Genomic DNA, 27,457 nt, shown 5'->3' with positions numbered 1-27,457 from the left:
GAATGATCAGCCATGATCACATTGAATGACGGTGCTGGCTCGAAGGGTCGAATGGCCTCCTCCTGCACCTATTGTCTATTGTCAGGCAGCATCTCGGGAGAGAAGGAATAGGTGACGTTTCGGATCAGACCGAGGCATTTAACTTCTTCAGAGAAGCAATTAAACGAGTGAACAGAAATGCAGTCCCACCAGCGTTTTCCAGTCACTGGTGGCTTGCCCCTCCTTCCAACAGGACAAAATTACGAGAATGCTCTTGAAACCCCCCTGAAAATGTGGCATCTAGGCTGGGACCTCATCGGGACTTCTGCGGCCATTTGGACGGTTAAATTTCCCCCCCCCCCCCCCCGCGGCCAGGACTCTGAAACTCCGGCCCGGCCGGAGCAGGCAGATCTGTTCCCATAGCCGACTTCTGAACCAAATTTTCAGGTTGTATGTTGCCTCCCACCGAAGGACAAGTACCTCCTTAAGGCTCTGGAACCAAGGGCGTTTAGTTTTTAGTTTAGAGATACAGGCCCTTCGGCCCACCATGTCCACGCCGACCAGCGATCCCCGCACACCAACATTATCCTACACACATTAGGGACAATTTACATTCATACCAAGCCAATTAACCTACAAACCTTTACGGCTTTGGAGTGTGGGAGGAAACCGAAAATCTCAGGGAAAATCCACACGGGCACGGGGGAACGTACAAACTCCTTCTCGACAGCACCTGTACTCGGGATCGAACCCAGGTCTCTGGTGCTGTAAGGCAGCAACTCTACCACTGCGCCAGAAAAAAACGTGGTGGACCTGTAATTGTGTAGGTTGGTGGGGCAAACAGTTGTGGTTAGATGCCAGAAAATGCAACAATACAGGTACAGACCGTCAAAGGCCAGAGACAGTTGTCACATTTTCACTCTCGGCCGGTCTCCGCACACTGTTCCCAGACTCACCTCCTCCTTGCATCATTTTGTAAAACTTGCTTTCGATGTGGAGCTGTGGGTGTTTCGTTTTGACACATTCCAACTTTATTGCAACTTCTTCTCCAGTAGCTATGTTTGCACCTGTAAAACAGAGGGGGTGAAGAATGTAAAACAACCACTTGCCCTCTTTTGGACCTTCTCCACCCCCCCCACTACCAAAACAGAGCTCGCAACGGAGGGGGGGAGGGAAGGAGCCATCAGTATTCGATAATAAACCATGCATTTCCTCTCTCCATCCCTCCCCCACCCAAGTCGTACCAGCTCCAAAGTCATATAGATTCTCATTATCTGAACTTGTTCTCACCTCGGCCACAGTTAACACTGGCCTGTTTTCTAATCATCTTTACTTTTTTACATATCTTTCATTCATTTTGTCCACATCTCTTTACATCACCATCTATATCTCTCGTTTCCCTTTCCTGAAGAAAGGGTCAGCCTGAAGAAGGCTCTCGACCCAAAACATCACTTCCTCCTTTTCTATAGAGATGCTGACTGACCTGCTGAGTTATTACAGGTTTTGAGTCCATCTTCGTTTTAAACCAGCATCTGCATGCAGTTCCTTCCTACACATCTAAAGCACCAGATATGCTCTGCTACAGGCTTGCCGACACTAGTATGATGTGGACTCTTATACATCGGCGAGACCAGACTGGGCGACTGTTTCGCGGAACACCTTCGCTCAGCCCACCTGAACCTACCTGATCTCCCGGTTGCTGGACACTTTAATTCTCCTTCCCATTCCTATGACCTTTCTGTCCTCGGTCTCCTCCATTGTCAGAGTGAGGATAAACACAAATTGGAGGAACAGCATCTCGTATTTCGCTTGGGCAGCTTACAGCCCAGTGGTATAAATATGAATATATGAATATTGATTTCTCACTTCAGGAAGCTCTGGCATTACCTCTCTTTCTATCCCTGCCCCACCCAAGTCACACCAGCTTCTCATTTTCACCCTACAAACAGCTAACAATGGCCCGTTTCCTTTATCATCATTACTTTTTTGCATATCTTTCATTCATTCTTTATCTCTCCACATCACTGCCTATATTTCTCATTTCCCTGACCCCTAACCAGCCTGGCGGCACGGTGGCGCAGCGGTAGAGTTGCTGCCTTACAGCGAATGCAGTGCAGGAGACTCAGGTTCGATCCTGACTACAGGCGCCGTCTGTACGGAGTTTGTACGTTCTCCCCGTGAGCTGCGTGGGTTTTCTCCGAGATCTTAGGTTTCCTCCCACACTCCAAAGACGTACAGGTGTGTAGGTTAATCGGCTGGGCAAATGTAAAAATTGTCCCTAGAGGGTGTTGGATAGTGTTAGTGTGCGGGGATCGCTGGGCGGCGCGGACCCGGTGGGCTGAAGGGCCTGTTTCTGCGCTGTATCTCTAAATCTATAGAAGGGTCTTGACCCAAAACATCACCCATTCCTTCTCTCCAGAGATGCCGCCTGTCCTGATGAGTTACTCCAGCTTTTTGTGCCTGGACAGAACCTGTTTGGTGTGGCACTAAACAACGCAACCTCAAAAATAACAATTTATGTTCTCAGCTGGCTGGGTTAGATCGGCGAGACGGTTTAAACTGGACCCATGGTCATAGAACTATAGTAAAAGGAAAAGAAAACACAAAGCTCCTAAGGGGGAGTTACTGTGGTTTCGAGGATTAACCTCGGCCGGGAAACTACCCATGAATTTCTTGCCTGACTGACACGATGAATAATATCAAAGACCACAGCCCATTAGGTCCACAGTGGGAGAGCACCTTCAGTACACAGCAGAAACTGAAAGATGCAAGCTAGCTTCCGAAGAGTTTGCAAACAAAGTCAGAAAGGGCACTGCCCCCTAAAAGGGAAACCAACCATCTCCATTTGGCCTTCAAATCCACCAGCTGAACCTCAGTCCAGAAGCTATGTCGTTATATAACGATGAGCGTTTGACGGCACTGGGCCTGTACTCGCTGGAGATTAGAAACATAGAAAATAGGTGCAGGAGTAGGCCATTCGGCCCTTCGACCCTGCACCGCCATTCAATATGATCATGGCTGATCATCCAACTCAGTATCCCGTACCTGCCTTCCCTCCATACCCCCTGATCCCTTTAGCCACAAGGGCCACATCTAACTCCCTCTTAAATATAGCCAATGAACTGGCCTCAACTACCTTCTGTGGCAGAGAATTCCACAGATTCACCACTCTCTGTGTGAAAAAAAACTTTCTCATCTCGGTCCTAAAAGACTTCCCCCTTATCCTTAAACTGTGACCCCTTGTTCTGGACTTCCCCAACATCGGGAACAATCTTCCTGCATCTAGCCTGTCCAACCCCTTAAGAATTTTATATGTTTCTATAAGATCCCCCCTCAATCTTCTAAATTCCAGCGAGTACAAGCCGAGTCTATCCAGTCTTTCTTCATATGAAAGTCCTGCCATCCCAGGAATCAATCTGGTGAACCTTCTCTGTACTCCCTCTATGGCAAGAATGTCTTTCCTCAGATTAGGAGACCAAAACTGTACGAAATACTCCAGGTGTGGTCTCACCAATGCCCTGTACAACTGCAGCAGAACCTCCCTGCTCCTATACTCAAATCCCCTTGAGTGGGGGACCTCCTTGAAACTTGCCGAATAGTGAAAGACCTGGACAGGGTGGATGTGGAGAGGATGTTTCCACTAGTGGGAGAGTCTAGGACCAGAGGTCATAGTCTCAGAATAAAATAACGTACCTTTAGAAAAGAGGCAAGGGGGAACTTCTTTAGTCAATCTCTGACGGCAATCTCTGTGGAATTCATTGTGGATGGCAAATTGATGGATATTTTTAAGGCAGGGATTGACAGATTATTATTATTAGTACGGTTATCAGGGGTTATGGGGTGAAGGAAGGAGAATGGGGTTGAAAGGGATAGACAGATCAGCCATGATTGAATGTAGTAGACTTGATGGGCCGAATGGCCTTATTGTGCTCCTAGAACCCATGAACAGTGTTCTTCACTTCAGGAGGGAACCCCTTTTGCAACATATTTCCAGTTAGGAGAAAAACGTAAACTGCACACAGGGCTAATTCTGTCACATCAAAAACAAAGTGCAGAAACTAGGAACTGCAGATGCTGGGTTATTCAAAAGGACACAAAGTGCAAGAGTAACTCAGGTCAGGCAGCATCGCTGGAGAACATGGATTGGTGATGTTTTGTTTCAGAACTCTTCTTCAGGGCGATGGTCTGAACGCAGCTGGTTCCTCCAGCACCTTTGGTCCATTTGCTCGAAATTCCAGCATCTACAGTCACGTCTCTCTTCAGGGTGAATCCTATGCTCATTTCTTGCACAAAACCAATGAACCTGCCCAACTTTTCCCTGCCACACAGCTTCTGCCTGGATGCCATGGTGTCCTAATGGAAACAACGGGATAACTCATTTATGACTGCACTTAGAGGACGTTCAGCGCTGAAACAGGCCCACCAAGTCCATGCAGACCAGTGATTCCCTTACACTAGCCCCACCCTATGCACTAGGGACAATATACAAATGATACAGAAGCCAATTAACCTAGAAACCTGCACATCTTTGGAGTGCGGGAGAAAACCAGAGCCGATCCGGGGAAAACCCAGGCAGGTCACGAGGAGAACGTACAAACGCCGTACAATCAGCACCTGTACTCTGGATCAAACCCACGCCTCTGGTGCGGTAAGGCAGCAACCCTACTTCTGCGCCATCGTGTTATCATGCTACCACAGGAACAGCCTGCAGAAAGGGCAAGTCTAGGCAAGCAAGTCTGACTAGATAACTTTGTACTAATTGCCAGTCCAGTAATATTTAAAATGTAGGCCCTATTGGTACGGGCAAAGAATAGTTTCACCTTCAACAATAACGATTAATAGTATTATCCTTTCCAAAGCACGGCAGCTGCCATAGTACTGAAGAAAATGAGAAATCAGAATGAAATTAAGATAATAACAAGAGAGAGCTAGATAGAGCTCTTAAGGATAGCGGAGGCAGGGGGTATGGGGAGAAGGCAGGAACGGGGTACTGATTGAGAATGATCAGCCATGATCACATTGAATGGCGGTGCTGGCTTGAAGGGCCGAATGGCCTCCTCCGGCACCTATTGTCTATTGTCTATAATAGCATATAAAGCAAATTAAATTTTTGTACTCTTCAACAAAATAAAGATGCCAAAATACACCCTGTTAATGATATCAAATGCAAACTTCCATCCAGAGTTCAGAGGCTGTGAATTTAAGAGCCACTCTGGGCAAATGAACACCAGAATCTACTCTGGACACCACAATGTAGAAACTAAAGGGGTTCCTGCGCTCTTGTACAAAGTGCTGCAGTAACTCACCAGGTGAGGCAGCAGGTGTGACATCTCTGGTCAGGACCCTTCTGCAGTCTGAACGAAGGTCCCGACCCTATCTATACTCCCCAGAGATGCTGCCAGACCCGCCGAGTTACTCCAGCACTGCATCCTTGTGTGTAAGCCAGCATCTGCAGTTCCTCGTTTCCAAAGTTAACTTCTAATTTTAATGATTGCTAATTGAATTTCCTTTTAAATTGTCCTCCATAATAGTACTGGCGAGTTTAAACTACCAACTACTTCAGATTCCAATCTTAACTGATGTTCGACCCAAGAGTTTATATGGGGATGTTTTTGACTGTTTGACCTGGGGAAGAAGATATCAAGTTATTTTCTTGCATGATGGCAAGAAACGTTTCTCGTTTATCTGGTAGTAACGGCACCAAGAGCAGCCTTAGATTTTTATACACACCACTATGTTCTTTTAGAAACGAGTAGCTGCAGATGCTCATTTACGAAAAAAAAGACAACGTGCTGGAGTAATTCAGCACGTCGGGCAGCATCTCGAGAGAATACAGGCATGTGATTTTTTAGGTTGCAGTGACTCTTCAAATGGTTTATGTTTAAACAGAATGTGTGTAAAGTTTGATCTTCACATGTCTGGTCCTCCATAACCTAGAATTTACCCCACAACCAAGTCTTCGCTATGTCATCTACACCAGTGAGCATCTTTCAGTAGCACTTCACAATCCTTCAGGATATTCTTTAAAAAAGGCAATAGGAGGTACTATAAATGCAAGATTCCCATAAAACATCTTTGACATCTAAGCACTCTGCAAGTTGCCGTTACTGGGCATCCTGTACCACATGGATAGTCTACAAAGTTAATCAGAAGTGACCAAATAGCTCAGTTAAAGGAGATGTACAGGGCAAGATTTCTTTTTATTAGCAGTGGCTGGTGGAGGGGGATATGATAGTGGCATTTTAGAGGCTTTTAGAAAGGCACATGGACATGCAGAAAATGGAGGAAATATACAGATGACAAACAGGAAGAGATTAGTTTAACTTAGCATTGTATTTGGCATGGACATTGTGAGCTTAAGGGGCCTGTTTCTATGCTGTTTCATGTTTAGCAGATATCCACAAGGAGAACTCCTTCCTTTTTTGCCATGGTCCACAGATCAATATAAACCAGACAAGAGTGGTCTAGCTTATCTGAACAGGATGAAAGTGTGATGGGATGCTGAGGTCATCCTGCAGAGGGTCAGTCTGCGTTTTAAGGCCTCAAGTCCGACCGTGGAACACAAACCTACTTGCATTACGGGCTTGGGTAGGTGGGCACAAAGGAAAACAGAGCAAACACAGATATGGGTTGCATAGGAAGGAACTGCAGACGCTGGTTTACACTGAAGATAGACACAAAAAGCTAGAGAAACTCAGCGGGACAGGCAGCATCTCTGGAGAGAAGGAATGGGCGACGTTTCAGGTCGAGACCCCTTTTTAGACTGAGAATCGGGGAGAGGGAAACTAGAGATACAGAAGGGTACAAAGAGAATGTAAGATGTGAAAAGGACACATCAAAGGGGACGCTGATCAAAGAAATGTAGAATAGTTCATTGTTGGCTGAGGGGAAGGCGAGAACAAAGTACACAAACAGTAAAATTAAGGAAGAGGACAGTGAAACTAGTCAGAGAACTATGGTCTGGTTGGGCAGCACGGCAATGCTTTCAGAGTCAGGTAAAGACAGAACTTAGAAGGGGTCTCGACCCAGAACGTCACCCGTTCCTTCTCTCCAGAGATGCTGCCTGTCCCGCTGAGGCACTCTATGTACGGCAATGTTTCGCATCCAGTGTAATTGTAACGTGATATGGTACAACTTACCTACTATCAAAACTGTCAATCAAACCATACAACTCTCGAAAATCTCTCTCTTTGTGTTTGTTTGTCTTTTTCTTTTCTTCCCCTTTTACTGTGCATAATTGTAAAATGAATTCTCATTTGTATTTTTGTGAAGCTCAATAAAACATATAAAAAAGAAAGGGTCTCGACCCAAAACGTCAACCCCGTTCCTTCTCTCCAGAGATGCTGCCTGTCCCGCTGAGCCACTCCAGCTTTTTGAGTCTGCCTTCGAACTTAGAAAGGTACAGCACGGGAACAGGCTGTTCGGCCCATCATGTCTGTGCTGAACATGATGCGGAGATAATCTCATCTCATCTGTCTCAGGCAAAGCGAGTTATTCAGAGAACTAAAGATCCACATGACAATGTCAGATTTGACTTGGGGTAAACAATAACAAATCTTTTTTTTTTTTTTAAATTTAAACTCACAGGACTTCTTTGGAGGAAAGGGCAAAAAACTTTTGTTTTGCCCACTCTTGTAGAGACAGGCCAGTATTCAATCGGTGACCCAAGTCACATAATTTATTCAAGCACAAGAACGATTCCATTCCCTAGCACAAAGAAAACGCTCAAAGAGTGCTGTGCATTCTAATAATTTGTCACGGCGATGTCAAAATTTCTACCTCTGATAACAGAAATAGAAACTCAAATGAATGGCGTGACTCACGATCACTCAATGAAATTTTAAAATAAGTAGTTCTAGAAGGCACGGTGAGCAGGAGCATTCACCCACAGTGGGGATTAGTCGCAACTATCCACGTCACATCTGTCATTTATATAATACTCTAATATTAAGTCAGATATACATTTCTCTTCTCCAAAAGAATAAATTAGTTTGACACCAGGTCTCTCCATCTTTCTCCCTCCAAAGAACTTCTTTAATATCTGGGTGGCGCAGCGGTAGAGTTGCTGCCTCACGGTGCCAAGGACCCGGGTTCAACCCTGACTAAGGACGCTGTCTGTACAGAGTTTGGACCTGGGTGGGTTTTCTCCGGGTGCTCCAGTTTCTTTCCACACTCGAAAGATGCGCTGGTTTATAGGCTAATTGGCTTGATAAAATTGTAAATTGTCCTTAGTGCGTGTGGGATAGCGTTAGCACACAGGGATCATGGTCGGCAGGGATTCGGTGGGCCGAAGGGCCTGCTTCCATGCTGCATCTCTAAATTATTTGCCCAACAATTTGACCAATAGTTTCAATATCCAAGCGTATAGAGACAAAGAACTACAGATGCCAGTTTAAGGACCCAAAACGCTGGAGTAATCCAGCAGGTCAGGCAGCACCTCCGGAAAACATGGATTGGTAACGTTTCGGGTCAGGACCCTTCAGCAGTTACTCCAGCACTTGGCCCTTTTTTTGTAAACCTGCATAAGGCAGGAACGGGGTACTGATTGAGAATGATCAGCCATAATCATATTGAATGGCGGTGGTGGCTCGATGGGCCGAATGGCCTCCTCCTGCACCTATTGTCTATTTGTAGTTCCTCGTGTTCCAATATCTTGTGCGGCATGTGCAACATATTTTGATTGATGCATTAAGCCATTTAAGATTTTCTGAACTATCTATTCAGGTTTTGTTGAATGTCCAAAGAATAGAAATTGCTTCCTAATCTGAATCTTTATGGAACTCTGTTTACTTTTTTTTATACCTCAGAAATTTGGTCAGTCACCGAATATATTCAAGACAGATTCATAGTTTTTGGGCACTATAAGGGAACTGGTTCCATTTATGTGCAGGAAGGATGCACAGATGCTGGTTTACACTGAAGATAGACACAAAATGCTGGAGTAACTCAGCAGGACAGGAAGGATCTCTGGAGAGAAGGAATGGGTGGCATTTTAGATCGAAACATCTGAAGAAGGGTCTCGACCCGAAACATCACCCATTCCTTCTCGCGAGAGATGCTGCCTGAGTTGTTCCATTTATGGGCCACTACTTGAAGTCTGAAGTGCTACCATGCAGAGTATAGAAGCACCAGGTGATTCTTCATCTCCATGATCTTTGAACACCAATATTGTTCTGGATGACCTTCACGCCCACATGGGTTGTGATGGACAACCTAGTACTGAAGAGATGCTGCAAAATCGAATATGGGGAGCGGTTAATATCAGCAAGCCTTGGCCATTAACTAGCGAGAATTGCGCAAGATACATCTTCTGGATGCACTGGGACGCATCCTCAGTGATGTGACCTGGGGTCATCGGGTGTTTCGGGTCTCACAACATCAGACCCCCTTGCCCAGGGGACCCAGCCATGGTTGATCAGGCCCCGACTTGCGTCCCAGCAGCAACTGCCCACGGATCAGCCCTCTTAATCCAAAGCCATCCAGTGGCTTTCTCTGCGGCTTCGCTTGCGGATTGAATGGCCCTCTTCTTTGCCAGCCCCGTAATGCCCAACTGGTTGAGGACTTTGCAGAGTGAGCGTCCTGCAAAGCCTCTACACCCCAGCTCAATGGGTTCATAGCATGTCTTCCAGCCTCTGTCCCGGCACATCTCCACCAGTTCCTGGTACTTTGCTAGGGTCTATATGTGGAAGACTAGCGATGATCAGCCACCTGTAATCTTACTTGAAATAAAGGTGGACTCAAGGGGCCTGAAGAAGGGTTCCAACCTGAAACGTCACCTATTCCTTTCCTCCAGAGATGCTGCCTGACCCGCTGAGTTACTCCAGCCTTGTGTGTCTATCTTCAGTTTTAATCCAGCATCTGCAGTTCCTGCCTACATACTCAAAGGGTTATATTGCCCATCCTCACAAGTAGGCTTTCACCACAACAAGCTCATTTTGCAGAATCATGGGAGTCTTCAAAGTGATAAAGCAGATCATTAAAAACCCATATAATTGCTGAATTACCATTAGCCAATGACTGGCTAGAGAAAAGGCAACCTTTTTTGGCATTATCATCAAGAGTAAGTTTCAATTTGTCTCATCAAACACAAAGCTCACACACATTAAAGCTAGGTGATTTATTTAATTCCTGTAAACAAGAGACTTTGGGTAACGATTCCAACTACAGCGAGCTCTCGGGTACATAAACAGTTGAGCGTACAAGCCCAGACACACCACAAAAGGATACCACAGCACACATCACCAATCGTTACTGTACAAATGGGGCGGCGCGGTGATGCAGCAGTAGAGTTGCTGTCTTACATCTTCGGAGACCCAAGAGTTGTCTGTACGGAGTTTGGACTTTCTCCCCGTGACCTGTGTGGGTTTTCTCCGAGATCTTCGGTTTCCATCCGCACTCAAGACGTACAGGTTTGTAGGTTAATTGGCTTGGTATAAATGCAACAAAAATGTCCCTAGTGTGTGTTAGAGTGTTAATGTGAGGGGAACGCAGGTCGGTGCAGACTCGGTGGGCCGAAGGGCTTGTTTCCGCGCTGTATCTCTGAACTAAACTCGCACACATTAAAGCTGGGTGATTATTTAGTTCCAACCCATGTGACTTTGGGTAAGCAATTCCCACTGTGGCGAGCTCTCTTGTACATCAACTGATGAGTGTACAAGCCCAGACACACCGCAAAATAATACCACAGCATAAGTCACCAATTTTTACTGTACAAATTGGATTACTCAGAGTTCCTCGAGCTTGAGAGAATAGGAATGACAAAATAGTACAGTTAAATGCATGGCCAAAAATGATGATTGATGCGGGGATTCTGATTTTTTTTGGACAATTGGGATCTCTTCTGGGGAAGAAGTGACCTGTACAAGAGGAATGGGTTGCACTGGAATTGGAAAAGAGAATGGGGAGGGGGGGGGAACTGGAATTCAGAAGTCAAGGAGGCACAGCGGCAGAGTTGCTGCCTCACAGCGCCAGAGACCCGGGTTTATGAGTGCTGTCTGTACAAAGTTTGTACGTTCTCCCCATGACCTGCGTGGGTTTTCTCTGGGTGCTCCAGTTTCTTCCCACACGCCAAAAGACACAGGTTTGTAGAATAATTGGCTTAGGTAAAGATTATAAATTGTCCCTTGTGTGTGTAGGTTAGAGCTAGTCTACGGGGACAGCTGGTCGGCATGGACTTGGTGGGCTGAAGGGCCTGTAGTCCTGGCTCGGCCACGCCTCAGTAACGGCCGCACTCCGGAGCTCCCTCCTCCTCCCTGCACGCTCCGTAAGTGCCTTTTGGGTCCGCGGAGGGGAGTGGGTGGAGGGGAGGATAGGGGTAGGAAGGGGGGAACGAGAGAGTGGGGGAGGCGGCGGCTCAGGGACGACAGATGGGGGCTGGTGAGGAAAGGGGGGGTGAGGGAGAGCAAGAGTGGGGGGGGGGGACACAGGGAGGGTTGGAGTAGGAGAGTGGGGGTGGGAGGCAGAGTGGGACTGGGGAGGGGGACAACGGGGTTGGGGGGTTGGTGGTGGGGGGGAAGCGAGAGTGCGGGAAAGGGGGGTGCTGGGGAAAGGGGGGGTGGGGGAGAGAAAGAGTGTGGCTGGGGGAGGAAAGAATGTGGGGGTGGGAATGGGCCCAACTTGGACTAGTAGCTATTAAAGCTCCTTCCTTTGTCCCGCCCCCTGACATCAGTCTGAAGAAGGGTCTCGACCTGAAACGTCACCCATTCCTTCTCTCCTGAGATGCTGCCTGACCTGCTGAGTTACTTCAGCATTTTGTGAATAAACACCTTCGATTTGTACCAGCATCTGCAGTTATTTTCCTATAGCTACTAAAGAATCATATACAGGTGAAAGACAGCTTAATGTTCCTGGATGCAGGTGTGATAGGCGAGATAGAAGTAATGGAAACAGCAGAGTGGGGAGGTGCATTTTGGATGAAGGAAAACATGGCAATATTCTGAGATTACCGAGGGAACATTCAGTGAGACTTTACTGGAGGAGCTGAGAAATGGGCAGACTTTTGAAATCCCGGTTATACAAATGGAAATGAAAGACCCAAGAGCAGAGACGAGTCCAAACCCCAATGTTATTAAACTTGTGGAACACAAGCCAGTCTTAGGACAAGTTACAACATGCCTAGTTAACTGTACTTCTGCACCAGCTTATAAGGGATTCTAAATATCTTTTCAATTAACCCTTAAAGACTGCATTTGCATAGTAAATCAAAAGTCTGTCTTATTCTGCTTATGTATCACTTTGTGACCACAGTGTATAGATTATCTGTGGAATTCACTGCCTCAGAAGGCAGTGGAGGCCAATTCTCTGAATGCATTCAAGAGAGAGCTAGCTAGAGCTCTTAAGGATAGTGGAGTCAGGGGGTATGGGGTGAAGGCAGGAACGGGGTACTGATTGAGAATGATCAGCCATGATCACATTGAATGGCGGTGCTGGCTCGAAGGGCCGAATGGCCTCCTCCTGCACCTATTGTCTATTAGTTTAGTTTGGCGATACAGTGCAGAAACAGGCACTTCGGCCTACCGGGTCCACACCGACCAGCAATCCCCACACATTAACACCACCCCACACACACACACACAAAGGACATTTTTTTACATTTTATACCAAGCCAATTAACCTACAAACCTGTACGTCTTTGGAGTGTAGAAGGAAACCGGAGCACTCGGGAAAAACCCACACCGTCACGACGAGGACGTACAAACTCCGTACAGACAAGCACGCAGAGTCAGGATCGAACATGTGTCACTGGCGCAGCAAGGCAGTAACTCTACCGCAACGCCACCATGTCACTCTAAACACGTCATAGCCAACGAGTTTAATACTTCAATGCTGCACTTAGGAGAGCTTGGGAGGGAGTTTTGACAAAAAGCAATGTTCACATCAGTTGTTGGAGCAACACTGAAGGACAAACGTTAGCTAAGCCAGCAGATAACTCCCAGCTCAACAAAAGCTTTGATTGTGCCAGCTTAATACCTCCCCTTGAAATTTTAAGCCAAGGTCTCATTGCTACTTTGGAAAAATTCCACCCATTGGATAACATTTCATTTTCCCCCAGACAGCATACAAGTTCATAAGTTCTAGGAGCAGAATTGGGCCATTCAGCCCATCGTCCACTGGGCCATTCGGCCCATCAAGTCCACTCTGCCATTCAATCATGGCTGATCTATCTTTCCCTCTCAACACCATTCTCCTGCCTTCTCCCCATAACCCCTGACACCCGTACAAATCAAGAATCAATCCATTGCCTTAAAAATATCCATTGATGGTCTCCACAGCCTTCTGTGGCAAAGAATTCCACAGATTCACCAGCATCTGACTAAAGAAATTCCTCCTCATCTCCTTCCTAATGTCCTTTAATTCTGAGGCTATTACCATTCTATCCAAACCTTTCACTATTCTGTACGTTTTCAATGAGGTCTCCCCCTCATTCTTCTAAACTCCAGTGAGTACAGGACAGTTTTAGTTTCCAAATTTGAGGAAGGATATTCTTGCTATTGAGGGCGTGCAGCGTAGGTTTACTAGGTTAATTCCCGGAATGGCGGGGCTTTCATATGTTGAAAGACTGCAGCGACTAGGCTTGTATACACTGAAATTTAGAAGGATGAGAGGAGATCTTATCGAAACGTATTTGATTATTAAGGGGTTGGACACATTAGAGGCAGGAAACATGTTCCCAATGTTGGGGGAGTCCAAAACAAGGGGCCACAGTTTAAGAATAAGGGGTAGGCCATTTAGAACTGAGATGAGGAAAAACTTTTTCAGTCAGAGAGTTGTGAATCTGTGGAATTCTCTGCCTCAGAAGGCAGTGGAGGCCAATTCTCTGAATGCATTCAAGAGAGAGCTGGATAGAGCTCTTAAGGATAGCGGAGTCAGGGGGTATGGGGAGAAGGCAGGAACGGGGTACTGATTGAGAATGATCAGCCATGATCACATTGAATGGCGGTGCTGGCTCGAAGGGCCGAATGGCCTCCTCCTGCACCTATTGTCTATTGTCTAGGCCCAGTGCCGTCAAACGCTCATCATATGTTAACCCACTCATTCCTGGGATCATCAGTGTAAACTTCTTCTGGACTACCCTTTAGAATGGAGACTGAAAGAACCAAAACATAAAGATTTTTTTTACTTTAACTTCTGATTCCCCTGATGTAATACAAATAACCTCACTGATCTGAAATTTAAGAAAAAGCAAACTGACCAGTTTTAGTGAGGCAACATCTATTGAGAGCTTAGCTCTGGGTTTATCCACAGCTTTTGACCTGCTAGAATTATTTAAAAAAATTAAATATCCTTCTCCTTGAGACAATGAGGTAATCCAAGTTGCAAAAAGAAAATCAATTAAATTTTGATCAAAAAGTTGTCCGAAGAAGGGTTCCTACCCGACACGTCACCCATTCCCCTTCACTCCAGAGATGCTTCATGAACCACTGAGTTACTCCAGCACTTTGTGTCTATCTTTGGTATAAACCAGCATCTGCAGTTCCTTCCTACAAACTTCGATCAACACTTTTTCTGGCTTTGAGGAAGCATGTTGGCAACATCGGAAAATTTCATTATGTTTTGCAAGCTGCAAAACCAGTTCCAACAAACGTGCCTGATCACTGCAAAGGAATGTCATGCTTACAAGGTCCCCAATAGAGACTGATTTGGCTAAAAAAACACCCCAGTAACTAATTGGAAAGCTATCAACTAGCATTATATAAGACAACACGTTGTTGTGCAACCCTACCCCGGGCTGTACTGAACCCTTAATATTTGACTAGATTACCATCACCACTAACAGAATCAGAGATAGACACAGAGAGCTGGAGTAACTCAGCAGGTCAGGCAGCATCTTTGGAGAAAAAGGATGGGTGACGTTTCGGGTCAGGACCCTTCTTCGGACCCAAAACGTCACCCATTCCTTCTTTCCAGAGATGTTGCCTGATCCACAGAGTTACTCCAGCACTTTGTGTCCCTCTTTGGTATAAACCAGCATCTGCAGTTCTTTGTTAATATCAACATAATCAGGTTTTGTGGTTGAAAGACACCACTGTCGAGAAGTTGGGAGGGAGGTTGACTTAATTATTCATTAACTCATGGATCAGAATTTAGTTTTTTTAAGTTCAGAGATACAGTGCAGAATCAGGGCCTTCGGCCCACTAAGTCTGCACTGACCAGATAAAGGAGGATAGTAAAAGCTTTTTTAGATATGTGAAGAGGAAAAAAATAGTCAAGAATGAGAGGGGATCTTATCAAAATATATAAGATTATTAAGGGGTTGGACACGTTAGAGGCAGGAAGAATGTTCCCAATGTTGGGGGAGTCCAGAACCAGGGGCCACAGTTTAAGAATAAGGGGTAGGCCATTTAGAATAGAGATGAGGAAAAACTTTTTCAGTCAGAGTTGTAAATCTGTGGAATTCACTACCTCAGAAGGCAGCGGAGGCCAATTCTCTGAATGCATTCAAGAGAGAGCTAGATAGAGCTCTTAAGGATAGCGGAGTCAGGGGGTATGGGGAGAAGGCAAGAACGGGGTACTGATTGAGAATGATCAGCCATGATCACATTGAATGGTGGTGCTGGCTCGAAGGGCCAAATGGCCTACTCCTGCACCTATTGTCTATTGACCAACAAGCCCCGCACATTAATACTATCCTACAAACACACAAGGGACAATTTACATTTGTACCAAGCGAATTAACCTACAACGTTTGTAGTGTGGGAGGAAACCGAAGACCCGAGAAAGCCCATACCGTCACGGGGAGAACGTACAAACTCCGTTCAGACAGCGCCCATAGTCGGGATCAAACCCGGGTCTCTGATGCCGTAAGGCAGCAATTCTACCGCTGTGCCGCCCAGAGGTCCTGCAGTGACCAACTCACCTAAAATCTTTAAAGCCATCCCAAAACTAGTGCCACTAACCCCAGGAGTGTGATACAATACTTGTCAAAACTGTAATCAATTAAAATTTGACTTGCTTGGATGAACGCAACATAATACCATGCAAAACAGAAACAAGGAATTGCAGGTGCTGGTTTATACAAAACGGCACAAAGTGCTGGAGTAACTCAGAGGGTCAGGCAGCAGTTACAGAGAACACGGATAAGTAAAACTTTGGGTTGGGACCCCCAACTTTTGTTTTAAAAAGAGTAGAAGCAGACCCATTGGCCCACCGAGTCCGCTTCAAGCAAAAGTCACCTGCACACTAGTATTATCCTCGAATGTAGGGGCAAGTTACAGAAGCCAATTAACCTCCAAACCTGCACATCTTTGGAAGGTGGGAGGAAGCCAGAGCCCCTGGAGGAAACCCACACGGTCACAGGGAGAACATGCAAACTCCATACAGACAGTGCCCAAAGGCAAGGAATACCAAATCGTACCCATTTGTCAGGATTAAACCAGGGTTTCTAGCACTGTAAGGCAGCAACTCTACCGCTGCGCTACTGTGCAGGAAGGAACTGCAGATGCTGGTTTAACCCGAAGATAGGCACAAAATGCTGGAGTAACTCAGCAGGACAGGCAGCATTTGCAGAAAGCTCTTCAATGAACTTTGAAGAAAACTGATAGCAGTGGCAAGCAGAAGTGAAACCAAATTAAGCTTCAGCAAGATTTGGCAAAAGTCAATCATGTGGAAAAACATCCAACAGGTTACACCTGCCAGTTCAGCATCAAAGTGCTGAGTGTGCAAGATGAATAGGGTTTTACTGCAAAATATACACACAATGCTAGATTAACTCATCGGGTCAGGCAGCATCTCTGGAGAAAAGGAACAGGGGACATTTCAGACCATAAATGTTTGCAACATGAAACAGCACCCATTCCTCCTCTCCAGAGATGCTGCCTGACCCGCTGAGTTACTCCAGGATCGAGTATATTTTTGGTGTAAACCAGCATCTACAGTTTTCATATTTAGGCAGCTTACAACCCAGTGGTATGAATATTGATTTCTCCAACTTCAAGTAACCCCTGCACTCCCTCCCCCACCCAAGTCACACCAGGTACCCATTCTCAACTAGCAAACAACTAACAATGGCTTGCTTCCTTCATCATTGTTCCTTTTTTGCATACCTTTCATTCATTTGTTCTCTACATCACCGTCTATATCTCTCGTCCCCCGTCCCCCGTCTCAGTCTGAAGGGTCTCGACCCGAGACATTATCCATTTATCTCCAGAGACGCTGCCTGCCCTGCTGTTACTCCAGAATTATGTGTCCATCTTCGGTTTAAACCAGCATCTGCCGTTCCTTCCTACACATTTCATCCGGGCAGTTCCTTCTTGCACACAGGGTTTTACTGTATTTTAACACGGCAACACATTCCACAGCCAGACCAAAATAAGCTCCTGTGCTGCTGGATCTGCTGAGTAACACGTTTTCCCCACACACCGCCCTGATCTGCAGACAGCAAGATTTGTTTAAAGTTTATCAGCACCGAATAGAATTCTTTAGTGGATGTACTGCTGAAACCAACTCATCACATGCACGATGCTTGATCCCAAAGGAACATAAAAAGAACACTTAGAAAGCAAATTATTACTGCCACAGTTGCTAAGCTTTTAAAAGCACTCACTTGAGCCAGAGACTACCCACCACAACTCTGATTCCTGCTCTGCAGAAGCCAGAATAATGCATGTCATAAGATCATAAGTGCTAGGAGTACTTCTGAGGCAAAGAAATCCACAGATTCACCACCCTCGGACTAAAGAAATTCCTCCTCATCTCCTTCCTAAAAGAACGCCCTTTAATTCCGAGGCTGTGACCTTTAGTCCTCACAACACTCTTTCCCAAATAAGTGCCACAGGACTTACCCTGTCCCACATTACAACCCATCCTCTACTCATTAAAATCACTATGCTGTCTACACCTTACCCTCCACCCTGCCAAAATCCACCCCCCCCCACCCCTCTCTCAGGTTTAGGGGTAGCACAGCTACCCTCACAGCACCAGAAACTTGGGTTTAATCCTTTGGTGGTGTCTGTGTGGAGTTTGCACATTCTCCCCATGACCACATGGGTTCCTCCCCTCGTCTCAAAGATGCGCGGGTCTGTCAGTGTCCTACACACCGAGCTTTTGACATACTATTTACCCTTCAACTAGAAAGGTCAACCGTCTAACACATAATGCCTTGACTATCTCAAAACCTTAGCTGTATTCCATCCCATTCGTTGGACGAGGAGAGGGACGTAGGAACCGCTCCAGTGCATCGAGCGCGCGGGCCGACCGGACTTTGGATAATGGCGCCAAAACATGGCAGCACCCGCATGTGTAATATATGCAAAAAGAATTTCACCGCGCAGTTGCATATGTGACAAATAAAAGACTACAGGTGCTCCCCGACTAACGAAGCGTCTACGTACGATATTTCGACTTTACAATGGTGCAAACGGTAGGCAACGGCAGCGACCCGCAGCTCGCTTCCGGCCACGCGATCAAGTGCATTTAAATGCATTTCGACGTACGATATTTTCAGTTTCCAATGGGTTTATCCGAACGTAACCCCATTGTAAGTTGAGGAGCACCTGTATTGAGCAATCAACCTCCACCCTTCGTCTCGATGGCCCTTTGGAGACCACAAAACATTTTTACAATTCCCACTACTGCTCCCCTCCCCACATTGCAATGTTGAACTCTTCACCCTTTCAACCCTAGTCTGGAATCTCCTCTCCAAACTGGTCTTTAGATCATCTGAAAGGTGACCCAATTCCCACTCTCACAAATCCATAAACCTGCTTACCATTTAGACACTGCAAGACTCTTTAATAGTATAATCCTTTGCAAGCTGCAACATGGACATCATCTCTCTCAATAGAGAATACAGTTGCCCCACAAAGCAGCACAAAATCTCCTCCAGCATATCTTGATATTATTGACACAACTGATCACTCCTTGTGCTGGCACGATATGCACTAACTGGGCCTGGATAGAGTGGATGCAGAGAGGATGTTTCCACTAGTGGGAGGCCAGGACTAGAGGTCATAGCCTCAGAATTAAAGGACATTCTTTTAGGAAGGAGATGAGGAGGAATTTATTTTGGTGAATCTGTGGAATTCTTTGCCACAGAAGGCTGTGGAGGCGGTCAGTGGGTACATTTACGGCACAGATAAATAGGTTCTTGATTAATACGGGTGTCAGGGGTTATGGGGAGATGGCAGGAGAATGGGGTTAGGAGGGAGAGATAGATCAGCCATGATTGAATGGCAGAGTAGATTTGATGGGCCGAATGGCCTAATTCTACTCCCATCACTTATGACCTAATTATAAAACTAATCAATTACAAAATGAGAGAGTGTAGGAAGAAAACTGCAGATGCTGGTTAAAATCAAGGATAGACACAAAATGCTGGAGTAACTCAGCGGGACAGGCGGCATCTCGGGACAGAAGGAATGGGTGACGTTTCGGGCCGAGACCCTTCTTCAGTCTGAAGAAGGGTCTCGACCCGAAACGTCACCCATTCCTTCTCTCCCAAGATGCTGCCTGACCCGCCGAGTTACACTAGCATTTTGTGTCGACAAAATGAGAGGGGTTATGTTTCAGCCACGCAAGGTATTGGTGAGACCACATCTGGAGCACTACTCCTACCACTTATGATCTTATGAAATGTTGGAAGAACTCAGCAGGTCAGGCAGCATCTGTGGCAGGAATGGACAAGATGCCATTTTGGGTCAGGACCCTTCTTCATTCCCACCATAGATGCTGCCTGACCTGCTGAGTTCCTCCAGCACTGTGTGTTTTGCTCATGATTCCAGCACCTACAGTTGCGAGATGCTTCGCCTCAAATGTTCGAGTGCCACTATTTGCAGGTTTGTGGTTCCAAATAGCTCTTTTTTGAAATATAAAGATTGAATTAGTGCTAGTTTTGTAGGTGTTTCCCCATACTTCCACACAGTATGTAATATATGGAATAATCTTTTCAATCACCCATCGCTGGAATTTAGAAGATTGAGGGGGGATCTTATAGAAACTTACAAAATTCTTAAGGGGTTGGACAGGCTAGATGCAGGAAGATTGTTCCCGATGTTGGGGAAGTCCAGAACAAGGGGTCACAGTTTAAGGATAAGGGGGAAGTACATTTAGGACCGAGATGAGAAAGTTTTTTTTCACACAGAGAGTGGTGAATCTGTGGAATTCTCTGCCACAGAGGGTAGTTGAGGCCAGTTCATTGGCTATATTTAAGAGGGAGTTAGATGTGGCCCTTGTGGCTAAAGGGATCAGGGGGTATGGAGAGAAGGCAGGTACAGGATACTGAATTGGATGATCAGCCATGATCATATTGAATGGCGGTGCAGGCTCGAAGGGCCGAATGGCCTACTCCTGCACCTGTTTTCTATGTCCATGTTAATCAAAAGATGACCAGAAAGCAGCCTTATGCAGATTGTACAGTTCGGTATTTTGACAGCCAAGAGCAAAGGATAGGCACCAAACTGCTACTGTATCACACAGTGGTTGAAAATAAACTCAAAAGTTGTTGGACTTGTAAAACTGGCATAGCAATTGTTTCAACTCCACACTCCCTAATCAAATAACCGCGCACCAGTGGCAGCCAGAGCTTTAAAAGGTCAGGCAGGATCAGAAAGAGAGCCATAGAGTGAAACAGCATGGAAACAGGCCACCTTGCCCACACCGACCAACACGACCTAGACGTATGGGGAAGCACCTACATGGTGGGTGGAAAGGCCCGTTTCTACACTAGTCCCACCTGCCTGTGTTTGGTTCATATCCTTCCCAACCCGTCCCATCCATGTGCCTGTCTAAGTGTTTCTTAAACTTTTGCCATAGTACCAGCCTCAACTACCTCCTCTGGCAGCTCGTTCCAAACACCCACCACCCTGTGTGCAAAAAAGTTACCCCTCAGGTTCCTATTTAACACAATAAAACAAAAATTCTGGAAACCATCTGCAGGTCAGACAGCAACACCTGCCACTGCGGGCAGCACGGTGGAGCAGCGGTAGAGTTGCTGCATTACAGTGCTGCAGACCCGGGTTCCATTCCAACTATGCCTGCTGTCTGTAGGGAATTTGTACGTTCTCCCCGTGGGTTTTCTCCGAGATCTTCGGTTTCCTCCCACACTCCAAAGGTGTACAGGTTTGTAGGTTAATTGGCTTGGTGTAAATTGTCCCTCGTGTGTTAATATGCGTGGATTGCTGGTCGGCACAGACTCGGTGGGACGAAGGGCCTGTATCTCTTAGCTTAAAAATACCAAAACATTTGACGGGTCTAACAAAAAGGTTGCCAACCCAAGACATCAACGGTGTTCCTTCTCAATAATATGACCACCATTTTGTTTTGCGTCCGATTTCCACCACCTACGGTTGTTTTGCGTGCTGGAATTTTTTGATCCCAACTCGCCACTGGTACAATCCGGTAAAGGCTTAAAAAGGATTCTTGCCATAAATCGAAACGGAAAAAGCTGTTTCATTGTTGAAGATAAAATGAACCACGAACTCAAATGGTACCACCAACAAACAACATGTGCCAAATGCCGAGAGTAAAGACAATAAATGTCGGAAAAAAAAACTGCAGATGCTGGATTAAATCGAAGGTAGACACAAAATGCTGGAGTAACTCCGCGGGTCAGGCAGCATCTCAGGAGGGAAGGAATGGGTGACATTTCGGGTCCCGAAATGTCACCCATTCCTTCTCTCCTGAGATGCTGCCTGACCCGCTGAGTTACTCCAGAATTTTGTGTCTACGTAAGAGTAAAAACAATATCAAATGACAGGATGAACACCTTTTCCCACACACTGCTAAACAAGATCAAACATCACGGAAATGATTAATGGAATAGAAACATCAGGAAGAGCTAGATTTTCTCTGGGAGCATTAACAGACACATTTCCTCCAACTTTTAGTCGAAAAACAAAAGACCTCATGAGACAGACAGAGCTGCTTGGTGGCCAAGTCATTTTGGCAATGTCGATAAGCAGGAGAAGAATTCCAGCTCCACAAACACAGGGCACGACCATTAGACCAATTCACGGAAGCCTGTGCCTTTTCTCCAAGAAAAGAAGGCGCAGCATGCCAGCCTAGCAACTAATCAGGAAGATAAACAGCTCACTGGCCTTTACTGCAAAGGGGGGGAGCGTGTATAATAGAACATTCCTGCTACATTCGCACAGGGCAATGGTGAGACCACACCTACAGCAACACACAGTTTGAAACATTTGTATTGGAGGCAGTTCAGAAGAGACTTGCTGTGTTAATTTGTGGAATTAAGGAGTTGCCTGATGAGGTAGGATTTTGCCAACACTGACTGAAGGTTAGAAGAGGGGCGATTTAAAAAAAACTTAAAATAGGTAGTTGAGGCCAGTTCATTGGCTATATTTAAGAGGGAGTTAGATGTGGCCCTTTTTGCTAAAGGGATCAGGGGGTATGGAGAGAAGGCAGGTGGTACAGGCTACTGAGCTGGATGATCAGCCATGATCATATTGAATGGCGGTGCAGGCTCGAAGGGCCGAATGGCCTACTCCTGCACCTATTATCTATGTTTCTATGTTTCTATTCTAGGGAAGTTTGACAGAGCAATGTCGAGATGTTTCTAAGATCACGAAACAGGGGGCATAGTTTCAGAATAAGTCACACATTTAAGACAGATGAAAACTTCTCTCCAGAGGGGGCTTGGATCTTTGGAATACTCCAATGCACCAGTCATCTGTTGAGGCCGAATCAGTGAATATTTTCAGGGCTGAGATGAACAGATGTTTAGTCTACAGAGAGTTATAGGTTATAGAGAAAAAGTAGGAAAGCAAGAGGAGACCAAGATCAGTCTGAAGAAGGGTCTCGACCCGAAATATCGCCCATTCCTTCTCTCCTGAGATGCTGCCTGACCTGCTGAGTTACTCCAGCATTTTGTGAATAAATACCTAAGATCAGATCAGATATGATTTTACTCCAGGGTGGTGTCAATTCAAGGGACAATTTGGCCAACTCCTGTTCCTTTTCAAAAAAGGAAGGCGCTGGAGGAACTCAGCAGGTCAGGCAGCATCTGTGGAAGGAATGGACAGGTGGCATTTCAAGCCGGGACCTTCTTTGGTGTCTTAAGGGCCCCTACCCAAAACGTCAGGACCCAAAACTTCAGCTGTCCAGTCCCTACATAGATATGTAGGAAGGAACTGCAGATGCTGGTTTAAACCAAAGATAGACACAAAAAGTTGGAGTAACTCAGCGGGACAGGGAGCATCTCTGGAGAGAAGGAACAGGTGACGTTTGGGTCAAGCCTGAAGAAGGGTCTCAACTTGAAACGTCACCCATTCCTTCCCTCCAGAGATGCTGCCTGTCCCGCTGAGTTACTCCAACGTTTTGTGTCTATCTTCCCTACATAGATGTTGCACGAACACACACACATCACGCGCAATGATGAAGAGCAGGATGGAGGGAGAAAGTGGTGGACACTGGGCCAGTAAGATGGTCCAAAGGGGTCTTACCTTCCACGTGCTCACGGTCGTAGCCCCCCCCCCCGGGAAACAAGGGTCGATGAGGGCCATGCAAGTAGAGGGACGATGATTAGCAGAATGACTAGAATGGTGGCGACAGCTGCAATGGGGCTTTGTGGCCAGCTCTAAAATGGTGCCAACATGGCACCTCTTGCACATGGACTCAGTGGGTTGTTCAGTACATTCTCTACCAACCAGAGAATTGTGCTAATGTACCGTGATAGTCTTGCTAAGCTGTATGCAAAAAATGTATTTCACTGTACCTTGGTACATGTGATAATAAATAAACCATTGGACCATTAGTTCCTCCAGCACTTTGTTTTTTTTCCACTCCCTCAAGATCCCAACATCTGCAGTTTCTTGTAGAAACAAGGAACTGCAAATGTCCTTACACCGAAGATAAGACACAAAACGTTGGAGTAACTAAGCAGATCAGGCCACATCTCTGGAGAGCAGGAATGGGTGACGTTTCAGGACGAGAACGTTTGGTCTGAAGAAGAGTCTCGACCTGAAACGTCACCCGTTCCTTCTCTCCAGTGATGCCGTCTGTCCCGTTGAGTTACTCCAGCATTGTGTCCACCTACTGTAGTAGTGCTTTGGGAACTGCTCTGCCCAACAGCGCCAGAAATTGTAGAGAGTTGTGGATGCAGCCCAGTCCATCACAGATCATCTCTGGAGAAAAGGAATGGGCGATATTTCGGGTAGAGACCCTTCTTCAGATTCAGAGTCAGAATTTGGGTCTCGACCCAAAACGTCACCTTTTCTCCAGAAATACCTCCTGATCCACCGAGTTACTCTGGCATTTTGCCGTCGATCCCCTTTCTTAAAACTTTCAGGAAGAAAAAGTCAGCCCAGCCAACACACACCATTGTCTGGAATCCCTCTTCCCCCCCCCCCCCCCCCACACTCTGCAGCCCCACACGTTTAAGTGGGAGCAAGAATTTTTAACACAAGGCAGTCTTTAGAGGAAGAAACAGGGGAGGGGGGGGGGGGGCAAACCCAACTATAACCACCCACCCCCCTGGCTAAAAACAAAAAAAATTATAAACCTGGCTTCTCTCAATCCAATGCCAGTCAGCACAGACAGCAACAACCATTGACAGCTCCAGTAACTACAACAGCTGCTGGCTGCTTCCTCTAAAAGGAGGCACCAACAAAAAACCCAGGCAAGAAAAATACATGCAAACAAAACATTTTTTTTTTTTTTTAAACTCACTAAAAAATTATACAAATCCCCCAAACAAAAATAAAATCAACCCCAGATTATTCCTTTCCAACTTCAATTTAAATACTTAAGAGTTTTTAACCCCACGAAGATTTAAGTATTATTTTAAATGCAAAATGCAAAGTTTTGGAAGGAGATATTTGGGGGGAGGGGGGAAGGTTTGTACAATTTTTCCTTGAGGATATATTTTTTAAATAATCTGTAGCATTGCCATAAATACAATTTTGCAGCATTTGTACCAGGTTTGTAGTATTTATTGCATGGTAGTGCAATCTTGCAGCATTCTCTGAGATTCGTACCATTGCCTGGTGATATATTTTCGCAGCCATGCAGGATATTTGGAGCATTGTACGACGATTGTTTCTGAAAATATATATATATTTACCATGTTAAAACTTACCCAGGTAAATGTCCCCAAAAGAGCCGCTGCCAATCTTCCTGCCCAGCCTGTATTTGTTTCCAACTCTCAGCTCCATCTTTATTTTGCTCTGGAAAAAGAAAATTAAAGGGGGGGGGGAAGGGAGGAGAAGAGAAAGAGCCTTCAGTTTGGTGTTGTCTCTGCCTCTTGTGACTGGGGAAGAGGGTGGGTGGGTATGGACGAAGGGGAAGGGGGGGGGGGAGGGCACTTTCCCCGCCGATTTAACCGTCAAAACGTCGAGGCCGCCTCCCAATATCGCCGCCACCGCCTCTGGAAGGGTGCGGGGGACGTGATCCGGCGGTTGTCGCGGTTCTCCGGCCGCCGGGGAGGGAGGATGGCCAAGGATTGACCCGCTCGCTTACCTCCTCCTCCTCCTGACGCCGCCGCCGCCCCGCTCCTCACGGCCTCGCCATTATTTACAACGGAGGCCCGGTGACGTCACCACCCCCCCTCTCTCTCTCTCTCCCCCTTCCCCCCGCCCCCTCCTCACCGAGCGCTCCGCTCCGGGACCCGGATGCACGTCCACGTCAGAGGGGGGCGGGGCGAGGGAGGGGAGGGGCGGGGCGAGGCGAGGCGAGGCGAGGGAGATTGCTGGTGCGCACGCACCCCACAAACTCGCAAGTTGGGTCTTGAGTGAGTTTTGAGCTTTTTGAGCTGTTGGAATGGAGATGTGGAGAAGTTTTGAGAGATTTGGAGAGATATTGAGATTTTGGAGGTTTTGAGAGATATTGAGATTTTGGAGGTTTTGAGAGATATTGAGATTTTGAGAGATATTGCTATTTTGGAGATTTTGAGAGATATTGAGATTTTGGAGATTTTGAGAGATATTGAGATTTTGGAGATTTAAGATTTTGAGATTTTGAGAGATATTGAGATTTTGAGAGATATTGAGATTTTGAGAGATATTGAGATTTTGAGAGATATTGAGATTTTGGAGATTTAAGATTTTGAGATTTTGAGAGATATTGAGATTTTGAGAGATATTGAGATTTTGAGAGATATTGAGATTTTGAGAGATATTGAGATTTTGAGAGATATTGAGATTTTGAGGATTTTGAGAGATATTGAGATTTTGGAGATTTTGAGAGATATTGAGAATTTGGAGATTTTGAGATATTGAGATTTTGAGAGATATTGAGATTTTGAGAGATTTGGTGATTTTGAGAGATTTGGAGATTTGGAGAGATTTTGGGGAGATTTGGAGTGATTTGGAGATTCTGATAGATTTGGAGATTTTGAGAGATTTGGAGATTTGGAGTGATTTTGAGAGATTGGAGATTCGAGATTTCAAAGGTTCAAAGGTCTGTTTATGTGAAATAATACTACAAAATGCTGGAGCATCTCTGGAGAGAAGGATGGGTGATGTTTCGGTCAAGACCCTTCTTTAGACTTTTTATTGTCTCTTTATTGTCATGTGTACTGATTAAGGTACAGTGAAACTCGAATCACCATAATAAAAAAAAAACAAGACACGCAACTACATGAAAGTTAACATGAACATCCACCACAGTGGATCCCCCACATTCATCACTGTGATGGAAGACAATAAAGACTAATCCTCTGATTAGACTCTGCATCTACCCAATCTATTCCTCTCGTGATTTTATGCTCCTTGATAAGATCACCCCTCATCCTTCTACCCTCCAAGAAATAGAGTCCCAGCCTACTCAGCCTCTCCTAATAGCTCAGACCCTCTTATCTTGGCAACAACCCTTGCAAATCTTCTCTATACCCTTTCCAGCTCGACAACATCTTCCCGATAATATGTCAAGGGTGTCAAGGGTTATGAGGAGAAGGCAGAATTGGGGTTAGGAGGGAGAGATAGATCAGCAATGATTGAATGGCGGAGTAGACTTGATGGGCCGAATGGCCACATTTTAAATCCTATCACTTATGACCTTATGATAACATGGTGCCCAGAACTGAACACAATATATATACAATAAGAGGAATCATGAGAGGAATAAACCGTGTAGATGCACAGAATCTCTTTCCCAGAGTGGGGGAAATCGAGGACCAGAGGACATAGGTTCAAGGTGAAGGGGAAAAGATTTAATAGGAATCTGAGGGGTAACATTTTCACACAAAGGGTGGTGGGTGTATGGAACAAGCTGCCAGAGGAGGTAGTTGAGGCCGGGACTATCGCGATGTTTAAGAAACAGTTAGACAGGTACATGGATAGGACATGTTTGGAGGGATATGGACCAAACGCAGGTAGGTGGGACTAGTGTAGCTGGGACATGTTGGCCGGTGTGGGCATGTTGGGCTGAAGGGCCTGGTTTCCACACTGTATCACTGGATGACTCCATGACTGTGATAGAGTATAGGTATAAGTATAGGTTTTCTGCTTCAAGCGGATATAAACAGTAGAAAAGAAAAGAAAATCCATTGAGAAAATGGAGGGCCTCGGTTTAATGTATCATCCCAATAAAT

General features: G+C 45.9%; 1 protein-coding gene across 3 annotated transcripts in view; it reads right to left on the bottom strand.

The window, feature by feature from the left end:
• The window catches only part of LOC144611549 (casein kinase I), a 53,627-nt gene extending 28,150 nt beyond the window's left edge, over positions 1-25,477 (bottom strand). For all 3 annotated transcript variants that reach the window (XM_078430697.1, XM_078430698.1, XM_078430699.1), the window contains exons 1-3: positions 25,387-25,477; positions 25,007-25,094; positions 936-1,046 (exon numbers count right to left, since the gene is read on the bottom strand). In XM_078430697.1, the coding sequence (XP_078286823.1) occupies positions 936-1,046; positions 25,007-25,082 (187 nt within the window). In that variant the 5' untranslated portion in view covers positions 25,083-25,094; positions 25,387-25,477. The remainder of the gene's footprint in view (positions 1-935; positions 1,047-25,006; positions 25,095-25,386) is intronic.
• Positions 25,478-27,457: the final 1,980 nt, after the last annotated feature.

The sequence above is a fragment of the Rhinoraja longicauda genome, chromosome 40 (assembly GCF_053455715.1).
Source record: "Rhinoraja longicauda isolate Sanriku21f chromosome 40, sRhiLon1.1, whole genome shotgun sequence".
NCBI classification, from domain to species: domain Eukaryota; kingdom Metazoa; phylum Chordata; class Chondrichthyes; order Rajiformes; family Arhynchobatidae; genus Rhinoraja; species Rhinoraja longicauda.
Note: the sequence above shows the minus strand (reverse complement) of the source record. Positions and strands in the feature narration are given on the sequence as shown.